Below are 20,957 nucleotides of genomic sequence, written 5' to 3' on the forward strand. Positions count from 1 at the left end.
CTCCACATATGTGCTAAGACTCATCAATATCTAAGCAGGTGTGAGTGCACACGCATCCACATAACAAATAAAATGTAGTAATTTTTTTAATGAAGTAGTCTTTGAGTCCTGGTCTAATAGACCTCCTGTTTTCTAACTTCTCCAGAGCAAGCTTTCTGAAGGGCAGACTACTCTAGTCAGAACTGCCAAGCGCACAAAGGCAACCACTAAGAGGAGAAACACTCCAGGCCCCCAGGAAAAGGCAGCAGGGTGGGAAGTCTCTGCGGCTACTGAAGAAGCATCAGCTACACAGTGGCGCCTTTGCAGGGGAAGCACTCTTTCCTATCAGGAACACACTGGAGACTCCCAAGAGACTAGCTCTGACATAAAACCTTGAGGGGTAGGATTTCAAAGGCAGTACTCAGACACAGTGCTTCTGTGCACCCCTCTTGCCACACAAACAAGACAGCAGCAAAAAACGGGAAGAAAAATCTGGGGAGAAAGGAGAGGCTGGAGAGATGGCTGAGAGGTTAAGAGCACCGGCTGCTCTTGCAGAGGACCCGGGTTCAATTCTCTACACCTATACGGTTCACAACCATCTGTAACTCCAGTTCCAGAGGACCCAGCGCCCTCTTCTGACCTCCATGGGCTCTATATGAACATGGTAAACAGACACAAATGCAGGTAAGACATTCATAAACATAAGAAAAAAAAATTACAGAAATATTCTTTTAAAAAAGAAAGAAAAAAGGAAATTCTCTTGTACTCCTCATTTAGAAATTCTCCTGTGTGGTACCTGCCACATGCTCACAATCCCAGCTGCTGAGGAGGCTGAGACAGGGGCTCAAGTTCAGTAAAGGCCAGGCCTGAGTTTCATAGCAAGATCCTGTCTCTAAAATTCAGAAGAAGAAGAAAAAAAAAAAGATTTAGATAAAATTTAGACAAAGCTCAGCAATAGAGTGCTTCCCCAGCACCCATCCAGAACACCTGGTTCTGTCTCTAGTGATTAAGAGGAGAGGATTCCGCGGACACTTCTCTCTTCACCATCTACAATCAGACTCTCCGAGAGGATGGACTCCGTTAGAGAAACCAACCAGAAGCCTACCCTGGAGGAGGCCCTAGGATTCTCCAGTCCCACAGCAGAGTGGACTTCACCCACTAAGCCACCTCCCCAGTTAAGACTCTTTAGAACTGAGAACTGGAAAGGTTTTCAAAGGAAAGAACTGCAATCCTGGTAGTTTGGGGGATGAGAAGGAGAAAGGAGATGAGAGGAAAAGGAAAAGGGAACCAAGAGGTAAGTAAACATCCGCCCACCACAGTCCAAACTCCTTCGTTACTTTAAATCAGAAAGACTGACGATGTGAAATTCAAAGACTACCAAATACAAAGGCGTCAAACTTCCCTGTTTTAGGAAAACTGGACATATTCTAGCTAGACATTCGAGTTACACACATGCCCATCCCAAGCCTTCCTCCTGCCAGTCTGTCTTAGACACACGCTTCCTCCAACCTCAACACCCACACACTGACACACTTCTTGTCAGCCTGCCATGAGGTTTCTCCGCATTCTAAAGACCTTCTTCAGATCATGGAAAACACTGTCTCTTGAGCTGGAGAGCTGGCTCAGCAGCTAAAAGCACTGGCTGCTCTTCCAGAGGACTACAGTTTGATTCCTGGAACCCACATGGAGGTTCACAAGTGTCTGTAAGTCCAGTTCCAAGAAATTTGATGCCCTCTTTTGGCCTCTGTGGGTACCAGGAATGCACATGATTCAGACATACATGCAGGAAAAATATCCATACACATAAAATAATTTTTAAAATTTAATTAAAAAATTAAGAACATTGGCTTTTCAGAACTGAAAACCAATGGTCTGAATTAGAGGTATTTCTAAAGACATTGAGGTCTTTCTGAATTAGAAGGCAGCCAACTAAAAGTATCTGGTATCCTTCCAGTTCCTTCAAGCTAATCATGAAAACTCAATTGCAGACTAAATTAAAGGGCCCCACACTAAAAATTGTAATTTATGACAGTGTGCTATCACATGCTTGTAATTATAGAACTTGAGAGGTGGGAGTCAGGAAAATCAAAAGTTCAAGGTCATCTTGCCTTACAAAGTGACTTCAAAGTAAGTCTGGGCTATATGAGACTGTATCTCAAATAAGTAAACAAATAAATAAATAATGACTGCATCTAGGTAAGTATCCACCTTTGGGAACCCTGAAATATGTACGTCTTCCAGCAAACCCGTTAATTTCTATGATGTAGGGAGCTGTTTCTTGCAATCCCCAACCAAGTCACTCCAAAAGGAACAACATGAAAAGATATCTAGACTCATAGCCAGATGTGGCACAGCTGCAGACTTGGGAGGCTAAGGCAGGAGTTTCAGGAGTTCAAGATCATTTGTCAAGTTCAAGAACAGCCTGGGCTTCATAAGCCCCTGTCTCAAAAAGAAAGAGGTGGGGACCCCCCCACCCACCCTCCAGTGAAGCAGGAAGATACACACGTGATAGGGAAGTTGACAATTGTCGGATTCTTCTCCACGAAGAAGTTGTTCTTAGTAAATCTCTTGATGCAAAAGATTAGATATGGAGGCAGCTTGGTGAGCTGGAAGCGCTTCAAGAAGTTTTCCTTGTAAGTCTTGTATTCCTAGAAAGACAGTTTGATGGCATCAGAGCCAGCACTCAGTAGGTACTACAACGGCAGTTTGAGCTTTGTTGTTTTTTTTGAAGATTAATATTAATATATATATACATATAATATATATGATATATAATTTATATTAAACTACATTATATTACATTATATTATATTATATTATATTATATTATATTATATTATATACGTGTGTGTGCTCTATCCACATGTACCTTTATGGCAGAAGAGAGCATCAAATCCGACTACAGACAGTTGTGAGCCACCATGTGGATGCTGGGAATTGAACTCAGAACTTCTCTCTGAAAGAGCAGCCAGTACTCTTAACCACTGAGGGCTGAGCTATCTCTTCAGCCCCCTTTGTTCTGGCTTTTAAAGATAGCTCTGCATCACACCTAGTTCAGAAGACACCTAGTCTCAGAAACCACCAAAGAGGCTAAGATTAGCAATGTGGCAAACACCGAGTAAGAAACAAACCTCGACAGTGGGCTGTTATAGTCAGTATATGAGCACACTGCTGAAATACCACAGCCGTGTGGGCTCAGGCCAACACAGAGAACAAACTGTCCAACGAAAAAGTCAGTTAAAAGCTGGATCTTACTTTACTCAAAATGGAGAAATTTTTCTTGTCTTCATAACCATGAAGCACCCTCAGTATTCCAAAGGAGGTAACTATCTACTTCTCCCATCCATCCATCCTGCCTCAACGGTCCTAAGACTTGGGCTGGGGCGTAACTCTGTGGTAAAGCCTGTACTCAGCACACAGGAGGCACTGGTCTATCTCAAGCCCTGGCAACCAAAGTACACATCTGAGAAGCAAATCTCAAGGTTTGTGTAGGTAGTCCAGCAGGCCACACTTCCTGTGAGCTCACTCTACATGGCCCAAGGAGAAAGGGAATGGCCAGGACACCCGCCTAGCCCAAGAGGCTTAAAGCTGGTGAACATGAGCAGCTTTGCTTTTCCTTCTATGTGTATGGGTGTTTTGCCTGTCTATGAACGCGTGTGTGCTCACAGGTAACTGGAGTTACAGATGGCTGTAAGGAACCACGTGAGTGCTGAAAATTGAACCCAGGTTCTCTGCAAGGGCAACACTCTCATCTGCTGAACCATCTTTCCAGTTCTGTGAATAGTTTTTCTTTTTTTGTTTTGTTTATTTTCGAGACAGGGTTTCTCTGTGTAACCATGGCTGTTCTGGAACTTACTTTGTAGACCAGGCTAGCCTTGAACTCAGAGATCCGCCTGCCTCTGCCTCCCCAGTGCTGGAGTTAAACACAGATTCTTATCCTGGTCTAGGGATGTAGCCTAGTAAAGCACTTGCTTAGCATGCATGAGGCCAAGGCGCAAACCCCAGTAAAAAAAACTAAGCTTACATTTAGTTAAGAGATAGGAGTGAAAGACTAATCATAACCAGAGAGAACAACCAGCCGAGGCTTCCCTCTGAACTGACTGAGTGCTAAAGGGAAAACAGACCCCGAGATCCACAAGCTGCCCAAGGAAATAGAAAATATTTTCCAGTGTGTGTGTGTGTGTGTGTGTGTGTGTGTGTGTGTGAGTGAGAGAGAGGGAGAGAGAGAGAGAGAGAGAGAGAGAGAGAGAGGAGAGAGAGAGAGAGAGAGATGTTGGGTAAATGTGGGTGTACACATACTACAATTCATGTCTGGAGGCCAGAGGACAATTTTCAGGAGTCCATTTTTTCTTCCACTGTGGGCTCCAGGGACTGACTAAGGCCTCCAGGATAACAAGTGCTTTTGACCTGCTGAGCCATCCACTAACCCCCAAGAAAATACTGATTTAACATTAGAATATGCCTACTTCAAAACCATCTGGACAATGACCTTCTAAAACAGCAAGTAAGAGACCCACGTCTGACAATGCATAGTGAGGGGCCCTGTAGACCTGCTCCCCCACCCAATCAAGAGAAAGTTCTTAAAAGGTCATCTAGAAATTGGAGAAGCTTTTTACAAGGGAAAAAGGTACTTATCCAAAAATGTTAATAAAATAAATAGGCAAGGAAAAGAAGAGTGTTGTGTCTACACTGTCCCTGACAGCTCAATAAGGAGGAGATGCCACTGCAAGAGGGTTCAAGGTTCCTTCTCCCCACCCCAGGAGTCCAGTATTGCTGCATATGCCTTTAATCCCAGCACTTGGAGGCAGAAGCAAGCAGATCTCCATGAGTTCGAGGCCAGCCTGATCTACAGAGCTGGTTCCAGGACAGCCAAGGCTACATAAAGAAACCCTGTCTCCAAAAAAAAAAAAAAAAAAAAAAAAAGACTCCAGTGTCATCATTTCTGATATTGCTCCAACAATTTGTTACTGAGACTGAAGAGTAAATACCCCATTATTAACAAAAAAATAAGAGCAAAATAGACAAATTAAAAATAACTGTTGGAGCTGGAAGTGGTGGCCCACACTTGTAAGCCAGCACTTGGGTGGAGGAAAGAGAATCAGGAGTTCAAGGCTGGTTCTGGATACACAGCAAGTTCTAGGTTAACCTGGCTAGATGAGACCTTACCTCAAAAAACAAAACAAAATAAAACTATTCTTTTTAAAGATGAGACTTCTGTATTTCTTGAGTTTTCAAACATCTCATTTCCCCACCTTTCTCTACAGTACTCAGAGGCAGGGAGGAGCCATGTAAGAAGCAGCTCTGAAGTTAAGAGTTAAACCCCAGAGAGGCTAGAGACTTGAAAAGACAGTATACTCGCCGGGCGTTGGTGGCGCACGCCTTTAATCCCAGCACTCGGGAGGCAGAGCCAGGCGGATCTCTGTGAGTTCGAGGCCAGCCTGGGCTACCAAGTGAGCTCCAGGAAAGGCGCAAAGCTACACAGAGAAACCCTGTCTCGAAAAACCACAAAAAAAAAAAAAAAAAGACAGTATACTTAGAGCAAGTGCATGATATTGACGTGCCGATTCTGACACAGAAAAGGACAACGCGGCTGAGGAGTGACTTGTCTGTGGAGCACTGGCCTTCCACCTGAGGCCCTGTTGTCAACACTTGGGGAAAAGGGAGAGGGCGGCAGTTGGTACCTTCTCGGTGATGCCGTTGAACTTGGCCAGGATGTTGAAGAGCGGCACCTGGGGGATGATGAGCTGCTCCTTCTCGTCCTTATAGAGCGGGGCCGTGGGAAGGTCCAGCGTCAGGTACATGAACGTGGACTCCACCATCGTCTCCTGGTACTCGTCATTGTGGAGCAGCTGCTCTTTCTCTTCTGCTGGCTAGAAAAGAATGAGAAGACCAAAGAAGAACGGAGTGTGGAAAGCATGAAGCAAACCCAGAGGACATGACGGTCATTCACGTCTCCAGAGCCCAGGCAGCTGTCTTCAGAACCACCACCTGACAGTATGAATTCAAAAACTGATGGCATGTGTGTGCATGCACGTGATCATGAAACTAGAAAGGGACACATAGGACAGGAAGCAAAGGTGGGAACTACTTGTGGAAAGGAAGCCTGCCAGGAGAGGGCACTGGAGACAGGGGAGGGCAATAGAAGAGGGGATTAATCAGAACTAAGAATAATGACACGTTTGGAAATGCCACACTCAAACCCGTTACTTTGTAGGCCAACTTTTAAAGAAAAAACTAATTGCTTTCCTCCTTGGAAGGATTTTATTTATACACCATACTATTTAAAAAGTTCTCCGATTACACTAGACATTGGCTGAGTCTTCTGGAAAACACACCAGTATCACTCAAACCACTTCAACCAACAGACTACCACCTACAAACCCTGAAGCTCTTAGTACATGGCCACTACGGGCACAGAACTGCCCCTCAGCAGGTGCTTTGGGAACTTCTTTGTGGGTACATTCTGTCTAATCTCTAAGCTCCCATTTCCCCAAGCCCCTCGGGCAACATGTATCAAACTAAAATTCTGTTCTGAACACTCACCAGATCAGGATGAGGAAGCTTTTTGGTGAAGATTCTCATTGACCCCTGGAAAACATCAGTCACAATAGCTGTGCAAACAAAAAGCAAAACAGAGTCTGTGAGGCCAGAAAACATGTCAAGAATACAGTCTCAACTTCTAAATTTCTGCTATAAACCAGAATGCCCTAGTGTAAGACTCAAGCTCTCCCTAAGCACAGAAGCTTTGCTTTGTAACATATATCATCATAGTACCCGTATAATTATTTTTCTACATTTTATCTCCTCCACAGGACACTCTTTGACCACTGGGCTGGGTCATGAAAGGGGGAAAAACGTGCATTTGGAATGAATGAATGACTTACACAGCTTAAAGACAGAATCATTTTAAAGAGAGAGAGAGCTAGAGAGATGGCGCCGCAGCAGCGTGGAGCACTTGTTGCTCTTGCATAGAACCCAGGTTTGATTTCCAGCATCCACATGGTGGCTCTCAACCATTACAGAGGCTCCAATGCCATCTTTTGACCTCTGAGGAAACCAGGCACACACATGGTACACAGAGCAAAAATCAGGCAAAGCATTTATACACATAAAATAAATAAATCTTTAAAAAAAAAAAAATCAGTCAAATCTGGGCATAGAATTGGGTATGGTGGTTCACACCAATAATCCTAGCACTCGGGAGGTTTAAGCAGGAGGATCAAGACACACACACACACACACACACACACACACACACACACACCCTCAAAAGCAGCTTAGTTGAGGTATTTCTCACTGCCTTCAAAAGGTAGTAACCTACACTGCACACAAGCGAGAAATGACTAACATAGCAAACAAGAATAAAACCCAAACAGAGACACAAAACACATGGGGTCCCAGAATCCCAGTGGGACACAAGTTAGAGACCTGAGAGAAAGAGCTTGGCTGAACTTACCTTGTAGATGGGGCAGAGCTATCCAGAGCAAAGCCATCCCAACACAGAAGACAAGAGAGTGGGTGTGGTGGGACACACCTATTCTCAGGCAGGGAGCAGGAAGATTGGGAGTTTGAGGCTAACCTAGGCTACAAGGCAAGACCTTATCTCAAAACAAACCACACACACAACCACACCATCAATCAAATAAAAAAGAAGAAAATCAGCAGGGCGTGCTGTTGGTACGTCTTTAATCCCAGCACTCGGGAGGCAGAGGCAGGTAGATCTCTGTGAATTCAAGGCTAGCCTGATCCACAAAGCAAGTTCCAAGACAACCAGGAATGTTATACAGAAAAACCCCGTCTTGAAAAACAGAAACAAAAAAGAAGAAAACTAAACTGCATTGTGTCTCCAGAATGACTCAGCTGACCGCAGTCTATAAGCTACAAGCTATAACTGGAATTCAACATAAACATCTAATGACCGCTAAACCAACAGAAGCTGAGGGTCAGGGGGACTTTTAGTCTAGTTTTGTGCCTACGAGTAGAGTCAGGGTCTGCTCTAACAGTCAGCTCAGCCCTTCACCAACTCTAATACTGGCAGGATCTGAAGAGTCTAGAACACAATGCCCCTACTCTCCATTTCAAACTGGGTCAGAAATTCTAACGTGTAATTACACCCATTTCTGAATTGTAAAAATGCTTTGGCCAATATGTGGTGGTGCTTGTCTTTAATTCCAGCACTTGGAGGCAGAGGCAGGTGATCTGTGTGAGTTTGAGGCCAGTCGGGTCTACACAGCTAGTACCAGGACAGCTAGGACTACACAGAAACCCTGTCTCAAAAACAAAAACAACAAATATCTTCTGTCTGTCTTACCTCACTTAACCTAGTATCTTTCAGGCATTTCTGCTTAAAATACCACTGGGGCCAGGCATGGCAGTATGATGTAATCTCAGAACAGGGGAGGCTGAATCAGGAGGATCACAAATTCCAATCCAGTCTGGGCTAGACCACAAGACCATATTTCAAAGATTAAAAAAAGAAAAAGATAAAAACGACAAAACAATCTGGGAAAAAAATAAACTGAGAATATAACCAAATTCTAACAAAAAACAGAGGTGGGCCTGGAGATGTGGCTCACTGGTTAAGAACATTGACTGCTCTTCCAGAGGACCCAGGTTCAGTTCCCCACACCTACATGGCAGCTCACAACTGTCTGTAATTCCATTTCCAGGGGACCTGAAAACACCAATGCACATAAAATAAAAAAAAATAATAATAATTTCTGGCTGGGCGGGCAGTGGTGGCGCACACCTTTAATCCCAGCACTCGAAGGCAGAGCCAGGCGGATCTCTGAGTTCGAGGCCAGCCTGGACTACCAAGTGAGTTCCAGGAAAGGCACAAAGCTACACAGAGAAACCCTGTCTCGAAAAAAACAAAAAACAAAAACAGAGCAAGGTCTATTCAGGCCTAGCACAAGCCTGTAATCCCAACATGCGGGGGTGGAAGCAGAGGATCATGAATCTGAAGTCATCCCAGTATGGAGGAAACTAAGACAGGAAGAACCTGAGCTCCAGGCTAGCTTGGGCTCCAGCAAGACTTTGTCTCAAAATGGACAAAGCAGTGTAATTTAAATTTTTTTTTTTTAGAAAACACAAAGAAAACAGAGCTCTCTTTTGACAAGCAGCATGACTTACTCTTCTTCTTCTTCTTGGTGCCACCCAGAGCTGAGTGCAGAGCATTCAGAAACCAAGACAGGAAGTCAACGCCATCCCCTGGAAACAAAGGAAGAGAAAAGCGTGTTGAAGCTCAGAGGCAGGAAAGGAACCCGATCACACACTGGCTGGCTCGCCTCATCCTCTCCAGTCACACACGTGATCCCCTGTGCATCCTCCTCCACCTGACACAAGTACCCGCACTCCTCAAGGTCGAGCTTACTCTTTAGTCTTCTGTCTATCTCAAGGTACTTTGATCCACAGCAGGACCCTGTCATTTTTGACCCAGAAGGCATCTCACCACCCAGTGATAACAATGAATAACGACCCTGTAACATCCATGTCTTCAGAGTGGCTCTGACTACCTTCCCCGGTTCCCTATATTACAGACTTGTCTTTCAGGAAGGTGACTTCTAGTGCTATTACTAAGAAGGCATCTACACACATTGTAGAGCAAAGGATTCTGGGAACAAGCAACATTCCTGGCCCATGATAGGAGTGCCTAATGGCTACTATCTTACCAGATGTCTGTCTCTACTTACTCTCCCTCTGCTCATCTAAATCTGTAAGGCTTCTTCAACTTTACCTCCCAGATTCCAAAAGCCGGACAACTCCACAAAATTACTTTCCTCCACCTCCACACACACTACAAATGACCAAAGCGAGAACTTCTCTATACACCCCACATACATCTAGGCAACTGATAATGCCCAGGTCTCAGACACTGGGGAAACTGTAGTTAGCTGACAATACAAACTAAGGCTCTAACAGAGGAAACTGGCTAAGTGTGAGTTGATTCTTAGGGTTAAGATTTCTCTGCAACTCTAACCAATCATGCTTTAAGCTGTCAAAAGCTATAGAGAAGGCTAACAGATACAGCCATCCATGGCACACAAAATACATTTCTCTACAAAAATATCGTATCTTGCTGTAGCCTTGACTAAAAAGACGTAAGAAAGTTCCCAGCACCTGCAGTGGACAGCTCACAACTACCTGTAACTCCAGCCTCCACCTTTAGGGGACCCAACAGCCTCTTCTAGAATCTAGGGACACCTGCATATTTATACACATGCACACACACACACATACATACACACACACACAAATAAATAAAATCTTAATTAAAATCCAAACAAAATTGAGACTTCACAGAGTTAGTCCAGAAACAAAATGACTTTTGAATCTACATGTTGGAGATGTGAAGGTCCATCTAGCACAGGAGGTAGCTGTCCCCTGGTCAGAAGTGTAAGGTGTTCCTGGCCTTGTTGCAAACTATGAAACACCATGCTCAAATGTCTGCTCATCTGGGAATAAATCATGAGGTTCTGGTCAACATACACTGTCTATTCCAAGTGTATCTTACTCTCTGTTACCCTAAAACTCTAAAATCCAAGAGTCTCAGCTCCTTATCTATTATCTTATCACCCCCTAGTATTCCTTTCCTAAGTACCTGACTCTGAAAGCCACTATTAAACAAGTCTGGTGGCACATGCCTTTATTTCCAGCACATAGGATGCAGAGACAGGCGGATCTCTGTAGCTAGGGCTCCACAGTGAAAACCTGTCTTTTAAAAAAGCGTGTTAAGGAGTGGAGGTGGCAGAAGAGATGGCTCAGTAGTTTAGAGGACTTGCTACTCTCTCAGAGGGACCCAGGTTTGATTCCCAGCACTCACATGGCAGTTAACAACCATCTGTAACTTTAGTTTGACGGGATCTGACATCCTCTTCAGGCCTTCTCAGGTACCAGGCATGCATATGGCATGCAGGCATATACATACAGGCAAGACACTTACACACATAAAATAGCAAAGTTCTTTTAAAAGCAAATTACTGAACATTCCCTCTATGTAAGTCATTCCTCAATCAGAATAATGGAGGTTTTATTTTGTTTTTGGATTTTTGAGACAAGACTTCATATAGCTAAGGATGATCTTGGACTCCTGTTTCTACCTCCTAGGTGCTGGGATTATACACATGTACCACCATGCCCACCTCGGAATAATGTTTGTTTGTGTGTGTGTGTGTGTGTGTGTGTGTGTGTGTGTGTGTGTGTGTTTCTGTAGCCCTTGCTATCCTAGAACTCACTCTGTAGACCAAGCTGGCCTCAAACTCAGAGATCTACCTGCCTCTGCCTCCCAGAGCTGGGATTAAAGGCATGCACCACCACCACCACCCCACCCAGAACGACATTTCGTAATTATAGATCTGTCATCACAGTTTTACAAGCACCAACTGATTTTCAATATTAAGATCTAAACCAATCTCCTTACAAAGACACAGAAACTGGAAACTCTTTTTTCCTAGCTACTACCCTGGCTCTCCACTGACCCTGGAATCCAAGATGTGACTACTTACTGTCTGGGCCAGACACCTTTGTGCGTCCCAAACTATACACCAGAACCTTCACACCTGTCTAACCAGCATGCCTACCACCAACCCACCTCTTCCTCTCCTCCCTAGCACTCAGGACTCTTCCCCTATGTTCAACTGGGTCTTTGCTCCACGTTCCCATGAGTTGGAGAGCCTGCTTTCTCTTATCATAGCACTTAATACCCTCTGGTTTACTTCCTAGACAATTACCTTCCCTGTTCGCCTAGGAGCTCCTGGAAGAAAATGGTCACATTCCTCAACCTATAGCTCTAAAACTCTGCAAGAAAAACATAGGATGACCCAGCATTGGGAAGGCAGAGACAGGCAGAACATAAATACTCTCTGTGAGTTTGGAGCCAGCCTGCTCCAGAGTGAGCTCCAGGCCAGTCAGAGGTACAGAAAAACCAAAACCAGAATATGGGATGAACAAACGGATGCAACGGGGCACTGCCTCAGATATCAGCTACTGAGAGTAACTGGAGACTCACTCGGGCGGTCGAGCAGAACGAAGTTCCCGGTGGGGACATGACAAAGTGAGCAGCAGCACAGACGGCAGACACTTAACAACAACGGGCTTGCCCAGGTTCTCCCTCAGGCAGGACCACTCTTCTGACAAACACACAGACTCTATTCATTCAGCTGCAGTCTCTTTGGTCCTTCTACACAGGACCCACTGATGAGAAAAGAAGGAAGACTAACCCACTCTCCACTGTCTATCAGGATTCACTGCCAATGGAAAGAAATGTGTTCATCAGCCTTGAAATGCTGTCCTCAAGTCAGAGAGATGTGGGTGACTTGTTTCTTACCTTGTTTGGTGATCTGGAAAGTCTTCTTGCTGCAAAGGACAACAGCCTGAAGCATCTCATGAGGAGAAACATGCGCCTTGAAGTTTCGGGGGTTCCAGAGCTTTCTCATCAGCTCTCCAAAACGCTGGACCAACAAGAACATGATATCCCCTGGAGGGCGCTTGATGTTCTTATAATTGTCTTCCTCCAGGAAGTAGTTCCGAAGAGGAGGAACATTAGACAGAGCCTGCAAATCAAGCATTCCAGTTAGCAAAAAGCCCCTCACAGGACCCCTCAGGACAAGGCTGTTCCAGCTAACATTCAGATAAAGCCTGTGCAGCCTAGGAGAGCCTAAAATGTCCAAAAGAAACTGACTCTCAGGAAATGCTGCCAGAGCTCAGTGAAATGTCCTTCACTGAGTCACACAAAATCAAGGTTGACAAACACTGAATGTGCACACTATGAAGGACTCTAAAAGCCAAGCACAGAGACACAGGTCTGTAATCCCAGTATTTGGGAGACTCAGACAGAACTACCACAAGTTTGAAGCCAGCCTGGACTATGGACTATGTATGTAATGAGAGTAGCCTGTGCTACAGTGCAAGACTCTAGCTAAAATGCACAGACACACAGACACAGACACACACACACACAGACACACACACACACACACACACACACACACACACCAATAAAAAAAAAAAAAAAAGCAAGCAAAGCCAAAAAAGTACTTTTTCAAAAGAGTATTCAGGGCTGGAGAAATGGCTCAGCTGTTTAGAGTGCATCCTGATCTTGCAGAGGACCTCTAGGACCCATGTCTGGCAGCTCAGAGTGCCTGCAACTCCAGCTCCAAGGGATCCAACACCTTCCCCTGGACTCCACAGGGACCTGCACTCACACATGCACACACCCACACAGTACATACATATACACAGAAGGGAAGGCAGAGCAGGGCGGAGGTGGTGCACACCTTTAATCCCAGCACTCAGGAGGCAGAGGCAGGTAGAGCTCTGTGAGTTCAGCATGGCCAGAGCTAAACTAAAGAGACCTGTTTTTTTTTTTTTTTTTTTTTTTTTTTTTTTTCTCTGTGTTTGTTTCTGAGCTCATTGTTCCAGCTGCCTCGCTCACAGAGACAGGCTCCTGACAAAACTACACAGAGAAACCCTGTCTTTAAGGAAAATAGAAGAAAGGAGGGAAAGAGAGAGGGAGGAAAAGAAATAGAAATGCAACCACAGTGTTTCACTTTGGCATTGCCTAGCAACAGAGTCCACCTCTCATCACCTGGAAACTGCAGGAACCACAAGCCTAGAAGCTGAAGCCCATGCCCAGCACGGGACAGCTGCCCTTGACCAGAGAAGCGTGGTCTGCGGCTGCAGAACAATGCTCAAGTAGAGTCCTCAACAGGTCCGGCCTGGCTTTCTGACTGCACTAAGGAAGCAGTGAGTTCTTGGCAGCCTCCTCCGGGTCCTACCTGCAGCACTGCATTTGCATAGTCGTTGGCTTTGATGTTGTTCAGCCCCACGATCCCTGGCAGGTACGTGGTACCATCATACGCCCGGGACAATTTGGCTTGCTTGTCCAAGTTTGCAATTTGCTGCTTTGTGAAAGTAGGCTTCAGCACGTACTGCCAAGCAAAAGGAAACTTAAGTTGTTGTAAACAGGGTTCACAGGTATGTCCAGAACAGCACTTTCTACTGAAAATAAAAATTTCCTGGTCATGAATGCCCCACTATATATACCCACTATGCCCCAGCCATGAGGGCTGAAGACAGAGGTAGTAAGTCCTCCACAGAGCTCATCTGCAAGGGGTTTATGTCTAATCCTGAATCACTGACTTCCAGGTCTGTCTTCACCCTACAGCCTGGTTAACTCCATGATCAAGAACTGCCTGACCCACAGGATCCTCAGGACTATGAAGACAGCAGGAGCCCGAGTATCCAGTGGATGTCACATGTACCTAGTTCAAAAATGGAGCACCTCCTTCCCTGGCAGCACCAGGATTCAGAGCCTCCCCAGAGCTGTGAAAGCAGGAATGGAATCTTCCTGGTCACAGAATCCTCATCATGAACTTACTTTGAAACTTGAATTTATTCCACTTTTTCGCTTTCTCTCCAGATACTACCCTGACTTCCAGTAGGACACTTCCCAGAGTCCCGGGATAGCTCACAAAACAACGCACCCCACACCAGCAACCTGGGACACGTACCGTGATATCCTCCAGTGAGGAATCGATGATCTCATAGTTGTCAGGAAGGCAGTAAAACTTGAGAGTGTGGAGGTTGAGGAAGACATGGTGGCTGAACTGGACGCTGTGGATGTAGGCATGAGACTTTAATCCCCGGCCTGTGGGGAAGGGGGAAGGGCTGTCAGAGGAAAGCCTAGAAAGGCACAGATCAGGTTTGTTCTCGTTTCCTTATTTTGGGCAAAACACGTTAAAAGCAAAAACAAAGAAAGTCCTATGCCATCCATGAAATTAATCCACATAAACTTCTCTCGCAAAGAGAATCAGAAAGAACATTAACACATAAGTTAGAGAAATTAGTTTCAACATAAGGTATAAAAATAAACCAACTTCCTAAGTATCAGAAACTAGGAGTATCAAAAATGTATTATTTCATGAGTAAGAACATAAATACACACAAACACACAGATAGACCCATCCTGAGGCCACCTGCCCACGTTCAGGACAAGCCTAACCTGTGTCCTCTGTCCATGCTGCATCTCTTTATGTTTTCTCCGGTTCAGTAGTACTAATGTCAACCCAGAGTTCTGTGCACTAGGCAAACACTCCAGCATTAGGCTACTGTTGTGGAAAATAGTTGAAGATGTATTACATTTGTTTATGCTGTGGAACATTTGTTAATGATGCAAAGATGTGCTGCACTCTTTTATGTTGCATTTGTTTAACTCTGTGAAGTTGTGTCACTTTGCTTGTCTAAAACACCTGATTGGTTTAATAAAGACTGAACGGCCAATAGCTAGGCAGAAGAGAGGGATAGGCGGGGCTGCCAGGCAGAGAACAAACAGGAGAAATCTAGGTTTAAGAGAAGCAAAAAGTGAGGAGTGAGAAAAGGAGAAGGAGAGGAGGACGCCAGGGGCCAGCCACCCAGCCACACAACCAGCCATGAAATAAGAAGGAAGAAAGACATATAGAATAAAGAAAGGTAAAAAGCCTTTGTTTATGTAGTTAAAGAGAAACAGATAATTTAAGTTAGAAAAGCTGGCTAGAAACAAGCCAAGCTAAGGCCGGGCATTCGTAAGTAAGAATAAGTCTCCATGTATTTATTTAGGAGCTGGTGGTGGGCCCCCAAAGAGTAAAAAAAAGAAAGAAAGAAAAGCCAACTACAGGCTACCCTCCAAACTCTTGCCTGAGCTGTCTCAAAGTTTCCACCTTCCTCTCTTCCCACCCTAGGCTCCTGAGAGCTGGGATAGTAGACTGCATCACCCTCCAGCACTCCTCTTTTTAGTATCACCCTCCTATAACACATTCAAATCCTCTAGCAGACAAGAAGAGAAGAAAATAGGCCGGGCAGTGGTGGCACACACTTTTAATCCCAGCAGAGTCAGGCAGATCTCTGAGTTCAAGGCCAACCTGGTCTACAGAGTGAGTTCTAGGATAGCCAGAACTGTTACACAGAGAAAGAGAAACACTGTCTCGAAAAGCAAAACAAAAAGAAAACAAAGTATAACAAATTACATATGAAGATGCATATGAAACTCGTTATTTCATATACTTACCTAAAACATTAAAAATAAAGGCTGAGCAGAGTGGTAATGATGAATACCTTTAATCCCAGCCCTCAGGAGGCAGAGTCAGGGAGATCTCTGTGAGTTCGAGGCCAGCCTGGTCTTCAGAGCTAGTTCCAGGACAAAAAAAAACCAAAACCAAAACAAAACAAAAAACAAAAAACTTGTCTGGAAAAACCATTAAAAAAAAAAAAGGTTGGGCATGATGACTCACACCTGTAATGCCAGCATTAGGGAGGTGAAGATAGGAGGGTTAAGACCCTGTCTGAAAACACACACATGCAAGGACTGGGGAGATGGCTCAGCATTGGCTGTTCTTGCAGAGGTCCTGAGTTCAATTCCCAGCAACCACATGGTGGCTCACAACCATCTGTAATGATATCTGGCGCCCTCTTCTGGTCGGCAGGTGTACATGCAGGCAGAACACTATATATATAGTATTTTTTTTTTTTTAATACACACATACACACACACACACACACACACACACACACACACACACACACAACCTTGGGGAGCTGGCAAGATGGCTCAGTAGGTAAGGGCATGTGCCACCAAGCCTAATGACCCGAGTTCAATCCTTGGAAGCCACATGGTGGAAAAAGAACTAACTCCCACAAAAGCTGTGTGCTGACTTCTACACAAGCACACAAATGCACCCACAACTATCCACACACATAAATAAAAATAGTAACCTTAGAGTGTAATACTTTTTAGGAATTGACTTTGGAGACAGGCATGGTGATGACACCTAAACTCCCAGCACTCGGATGACAAGAGCAGGTGAACTGAGGTAAACTCAAGCCAGTCAGGCCATACAGTGAGTTCTGTGTCAATCAGAGCTACACACTGAAGTATTTTCTCAAAATATCAAAGGGGGAAACACTGAACTTCACCTATTTCACTACCTTCTGTGCTCATTTTCATTCACTGCTATACAGTCTAGCAGAAATCATTACAGTCTTGTGGGGTTTTCTGGTTGTTTGATGTCTCAACATAAGCTCCCTACAAAAGCCTAACACGTGGCTTCTCTTTTTTCACCTCCCCTGTGTACTATGTACGTACATACTATTCATTTGGTCTAAGTGAGTTAAAAGAATACATTTTCAGAAAAGAGCTGAGTAAGTAGTCTCGGGAGATGGTGATGGGGCACACCTGCAAATCCCAGCATGAGAAAGCATGGAGCAGAGTCTCAAGTTCAAGGTGAGCCTGGGCTATATACTCAGACCCCATCTCAAAACAACAAAGATAGAAATGCAGAAAACATCAGACTCAGAAACCCAGGAGCTGGGTGCGCAGCTCAGTGGTAGAGTACTTGCCTAGTATGTTTGAGAACCTGGGTTCAATGCTCAGCTCCAAAAGGAAGGAAGGGAGGGAGGGAGGGTAAAAAGAAAGAAACTTAGAAACTCAGTGCCTGGAGATCTAGTCTTTTTTCACAGGACTAGCTCTCTCCCCCTTTCAGAGGTGCTCAGCTCTGACCAAGGAGAAAACCTCCAATTTCCTGGGAACAAAGACAGGAATTATTAAACATGGTTCCCAAGAATAACTTAATTTCAAAAAAGAAAAAAGACAGCTTCACAAACGTAACATGTTTAATCACCCAAGCCATTTATTTACCTTGAAAGTATTTGCCACACACCAGACAGGCGTAGGCGTTGATATGCGAGAGGGAGATAGAGCAGAGTTTCTCAAAGTCGAAGTCCAGTACACTCCTGAGACAGAACACAGGAAAAATGAACAGGGATGAGGAGGTGTTGGCCCTACATGACACAATGCCACACACATCCTTAAGAGAATGCTTCAACAACATATAAACCACATACCCAGCACTCCCTCAAGGCAAGCTCAGTGTCTGCATCAAATGCCCACAACATGTTTTTACATTAGCTTCAACCAACCGTGGATCGATAAAATAAGTTACATCTGAACTAAACATACACAGACTTTTCCCCCTTTGCCCATTATTCCCTAAATGACAACTATTTTACACAATGCTGACACTATATTTGGGATTAGTAATCTCAGATCATTTAAAGCAACTGGAGGACATGCATAGAGTATATGTAAATATCAACCCACTGGTCTTACAACTTGCACAGTCAGATTTTGGCATGTATCACAGAATCTTGGTTCTACTCCACCCACAGATATAAGAGAAAACCTTTCCATAGTGGCTCACTCCTGTAGTTCGGGCACTTGGGAGACTGAGTCTGGAAGACTGCAAGTCTGAGGCCAGCTCCAGCTACATAGAGTTCCAGATCAGCCTGGACTATACAGTCAGATGTCGAAAACAACAACAACAAAAAGAACCTTCCATTATATTCACACTGCAGGAAAAGCAACAAATAGGACTAAAATAAGAGCCCAGCAGCACTGAGAGAGCAAGAGGACATAAAGTGTGAACACAATTAGAGACAAAAATTTCTGCCAGGCATGGTGGCACACACCTTTAATTCCTGCACTCGTGAGGCAGACGCAGGGGGATCTCTGTGAGTTTGAACCAGCCTAGTCTGCACATTGCAGTCCAGGCCAGTTGGGGCTACATAGTGAGACTCTGGCTCAAAAATAAATAAAAATTTTAATTTTATTTAAAAAAAAAAAATGGCCAGGCAGTGATGGCTCATGTATTCGATTCCACGACTCGTGAGACAGAGGCAGGCGGATCTCTGTGAGTTCAAGGCCAGCCTGGTCTACAGAGTGAATTCTAGGACAGTCAGAGCTGTAACCCAGAGAAACACTGTCTCAAAAAAAAACAAAATAAACAAACAAATAAATAAATAATGGAAAGTGGTTGGGGGATTTTGCTCAGTGGCAGAGCACTTGCCCAGCGACCACAAGACCCTAGCACACACACACCAAAAAAGAAAGAGAAAAACCATGAGAGAGAGGGAGGGAGGGAGGGAGCACCTGAAGAAGTTTAAGACAACATCTACAACTAGACCTGGTCATTAAAGCACAAAGCAAGGGATGTGGCTGCTGAGCAGAAAGGGACACAAAAAGTCTCTATGTCCACTGAATCCACGACTGTGAAAGAGATTTAACAGTAAATATTAACAGTTGCACTGTTGAGGGACCACTAGCCACACATGGTTATTAATAACTAAGTTTGAAATTTAGTTCCTGGGCTGACGTGTAGCTCAGCAGTAAAGCATGTCCAGCATGAATGCCCTGGACTTGACTTCTAGCACCACAAAGAAACTAAGAAAGCAGTACTTCAACTGCTGACGCCATATTTCCAATCCTCAAAAGCCATGTGCAGCCTGTGCGTCCCACAACGGACAGCCCTTAGGAAGAGCAATTATTGATGGGCTTGGGTGGGGTACCCCTGTGACCCCAGCACTTAGGAGCCCAGGTGGGAAGATCAGCATTCAGCATCAGCCTGGGCTGTATGTCAGAACTTTGTCTCAAAGAAGTAAAACAAAACATTTTAAATGCAATTCTCTGTTGTGGAGAGTTCTACTGGACAGCACTACCCTAGAAGATAGGTTGTGGACAACTGGAAATCAAAGAAAATAGAAGACAAGGAGACTATCTCTGCTACACAAAAAAAAAAATGTTTTGGAACTGGAGAGATGGCTCAATAGTTAAGAACAAATGCGGCTGTTGCAGACAACTGGAGTTCAGTTCCCTGCACCCACATTAGGCAGCTCACAACCACCCATAGGGTCACTTCCACACCCTCTTCTGGCCTCCACAGGCACCTGCATGCACATGATGCACATCAACTTGTGAAGGAACACACATACACATAAACAACTGAATCTGGAAAATGAGAAGCCCACACCCATGCTCTTAGGTGTGTCTCACTTTCGAGTACCTCTTTCCCTTAACCCTGTGCTCACACAGATATTAAAATATCTTCAAACCCCAACTCTGCTTCATTAGCAAGAAAAATACTGTATTTTGTTTAATGAATCCTGAAAGTCTAGAATAGCACCCAATAAGTGGTGTGGATTCAATAAATATTTCAGTTTGCTACTGTAACTCCAGGTACACCACGTATCCCTTAGTTACAAAATATAAATTCAGAATTGGCTAAAAGCTCTTCATGTGTATGTGTGCTCACTTGCCAGGCAGTGGTGGCACATGCCTTTAATCCCAGCACTCTGAGTTCCAAGGCAGCCTGGTCCACAGGGTGAGTCTCAGGGCTACACGAGAAACCAGCAAAACAAACAAACGCACTCTGCCACCTTAAAGGGACAAGATGGAAAACATGGCAAAAAGCACAATTTTCAAGGCAGAAAGGCTTAAAAGACTATTCAGTTTGGAGGATTTTCTACCAAATCTTTACTATTTTCTGCATCTCAAAATCTACTGATTTTGCTTTTTTGTATGATACTGGGGATTAAACCCTGGGTCTCTGACATGTCAGGCCAAGTGCTCTACTACTGAGATATATCCCCAAGACTTTTCCTCATCCTCTCTGTATCACTGACCTGTTAATGGTATCCAGGTACGGGCAGTGACGACTCCTCCGGTCCTCAGAATCCACTCGGCCATTCTTTGCTGAGAAGAAATCCATCACAGACTTTTAAAATGGAAAACTCGTGCTGAGCTGTAACTCAGTGATAGAGCACTTAACTAGCAAGGGCAAGATTTGCTCTTCCACAGCATCATAAATGGAGGACAGGAGACTACTCAAATCACAGGTACAAGCAAACTAAAAAAACCAAAGACAAAATTGTTTCCATTTTGTTTTGTTTCTATTTCCCATGAAAATGGGAAAATTTGATCAACTAAGATTAAGATGAGCTTTCACTTCTCTTGTAGTGACAACATTCCAAAACTGCAAACCGAGAGTAGATCTATTACATATATAAACATCAAAAGATTAATTCACGTTTTACATAAAGAAATCCAGGCAAGTGAGATGGCTTAGTAAAGGCGCTCACCACCAAATCTAACTACCTGAGTTCAATCCCTGGGA

General features: G+C 44.4%; 1 protein-coding gene across 1 annotated transcript in view; it reads right to left on the minus strand.

Moving 5' to 3' along the window:
• Positions 1-20,957, minus strand: part of Usp39 (ubiquitin specific peptidase 39) — a 28,410-nt gene that overhangs the window by 4,925 nt on the left and 2,528 nt on the right. The window contains exons 2-10 of the mRNA XM_028855181.2: positions 20,467-20,536; positions 17,648-17,742; positions 14,490-14,626; positions 13,755-13,907; positions 12,305-12,530; positions 9,112-9,189; positions 6,523-6,590; positions 5,661-5,849; positions 2,485-2,627 (exon numbers count right to left, since the gene is read on the minus strand). Coding sequence (XP_028711014.1) covers positions 2,485-2,627; positions 5,661-5,849; positions 6,523-6,590; positions 9,112-9,189; positions 12,305-12,530; positions 13,755-13,907; positions 14,490-14,626; positions 17,648-17,742; positions 20,467-20,536 — 1,159 coding nt within the window. The remainder of the gene's footprint in view (positions 1-2,484; positions 2,628-5,660; positions 5,850-6,522; positions 6,591-9,111; positions 9,190-12,304; positions 12,531-13,754; positions 13,908-14,489; positions 14,627-17,647; positions 17,743-20,466; positions 20,537-20,957) is intronic.

The sequence above is a fragment of the Peromyscus leucopus genome, chromosome 3 (genome assembly GCF_004664715.2).
Source record: "Peromyscus leucopus breed LL Stock chromosome 3, UCI_PerLeu_2.1, whole genome shotgun sequence".
Classification (NCBI taxonomy): Eukaryota; Metazoa; Chordata; class Mammalia; order Rodentia; family Cricetidae; genus Peromyscus; species Peromyscus leucopus.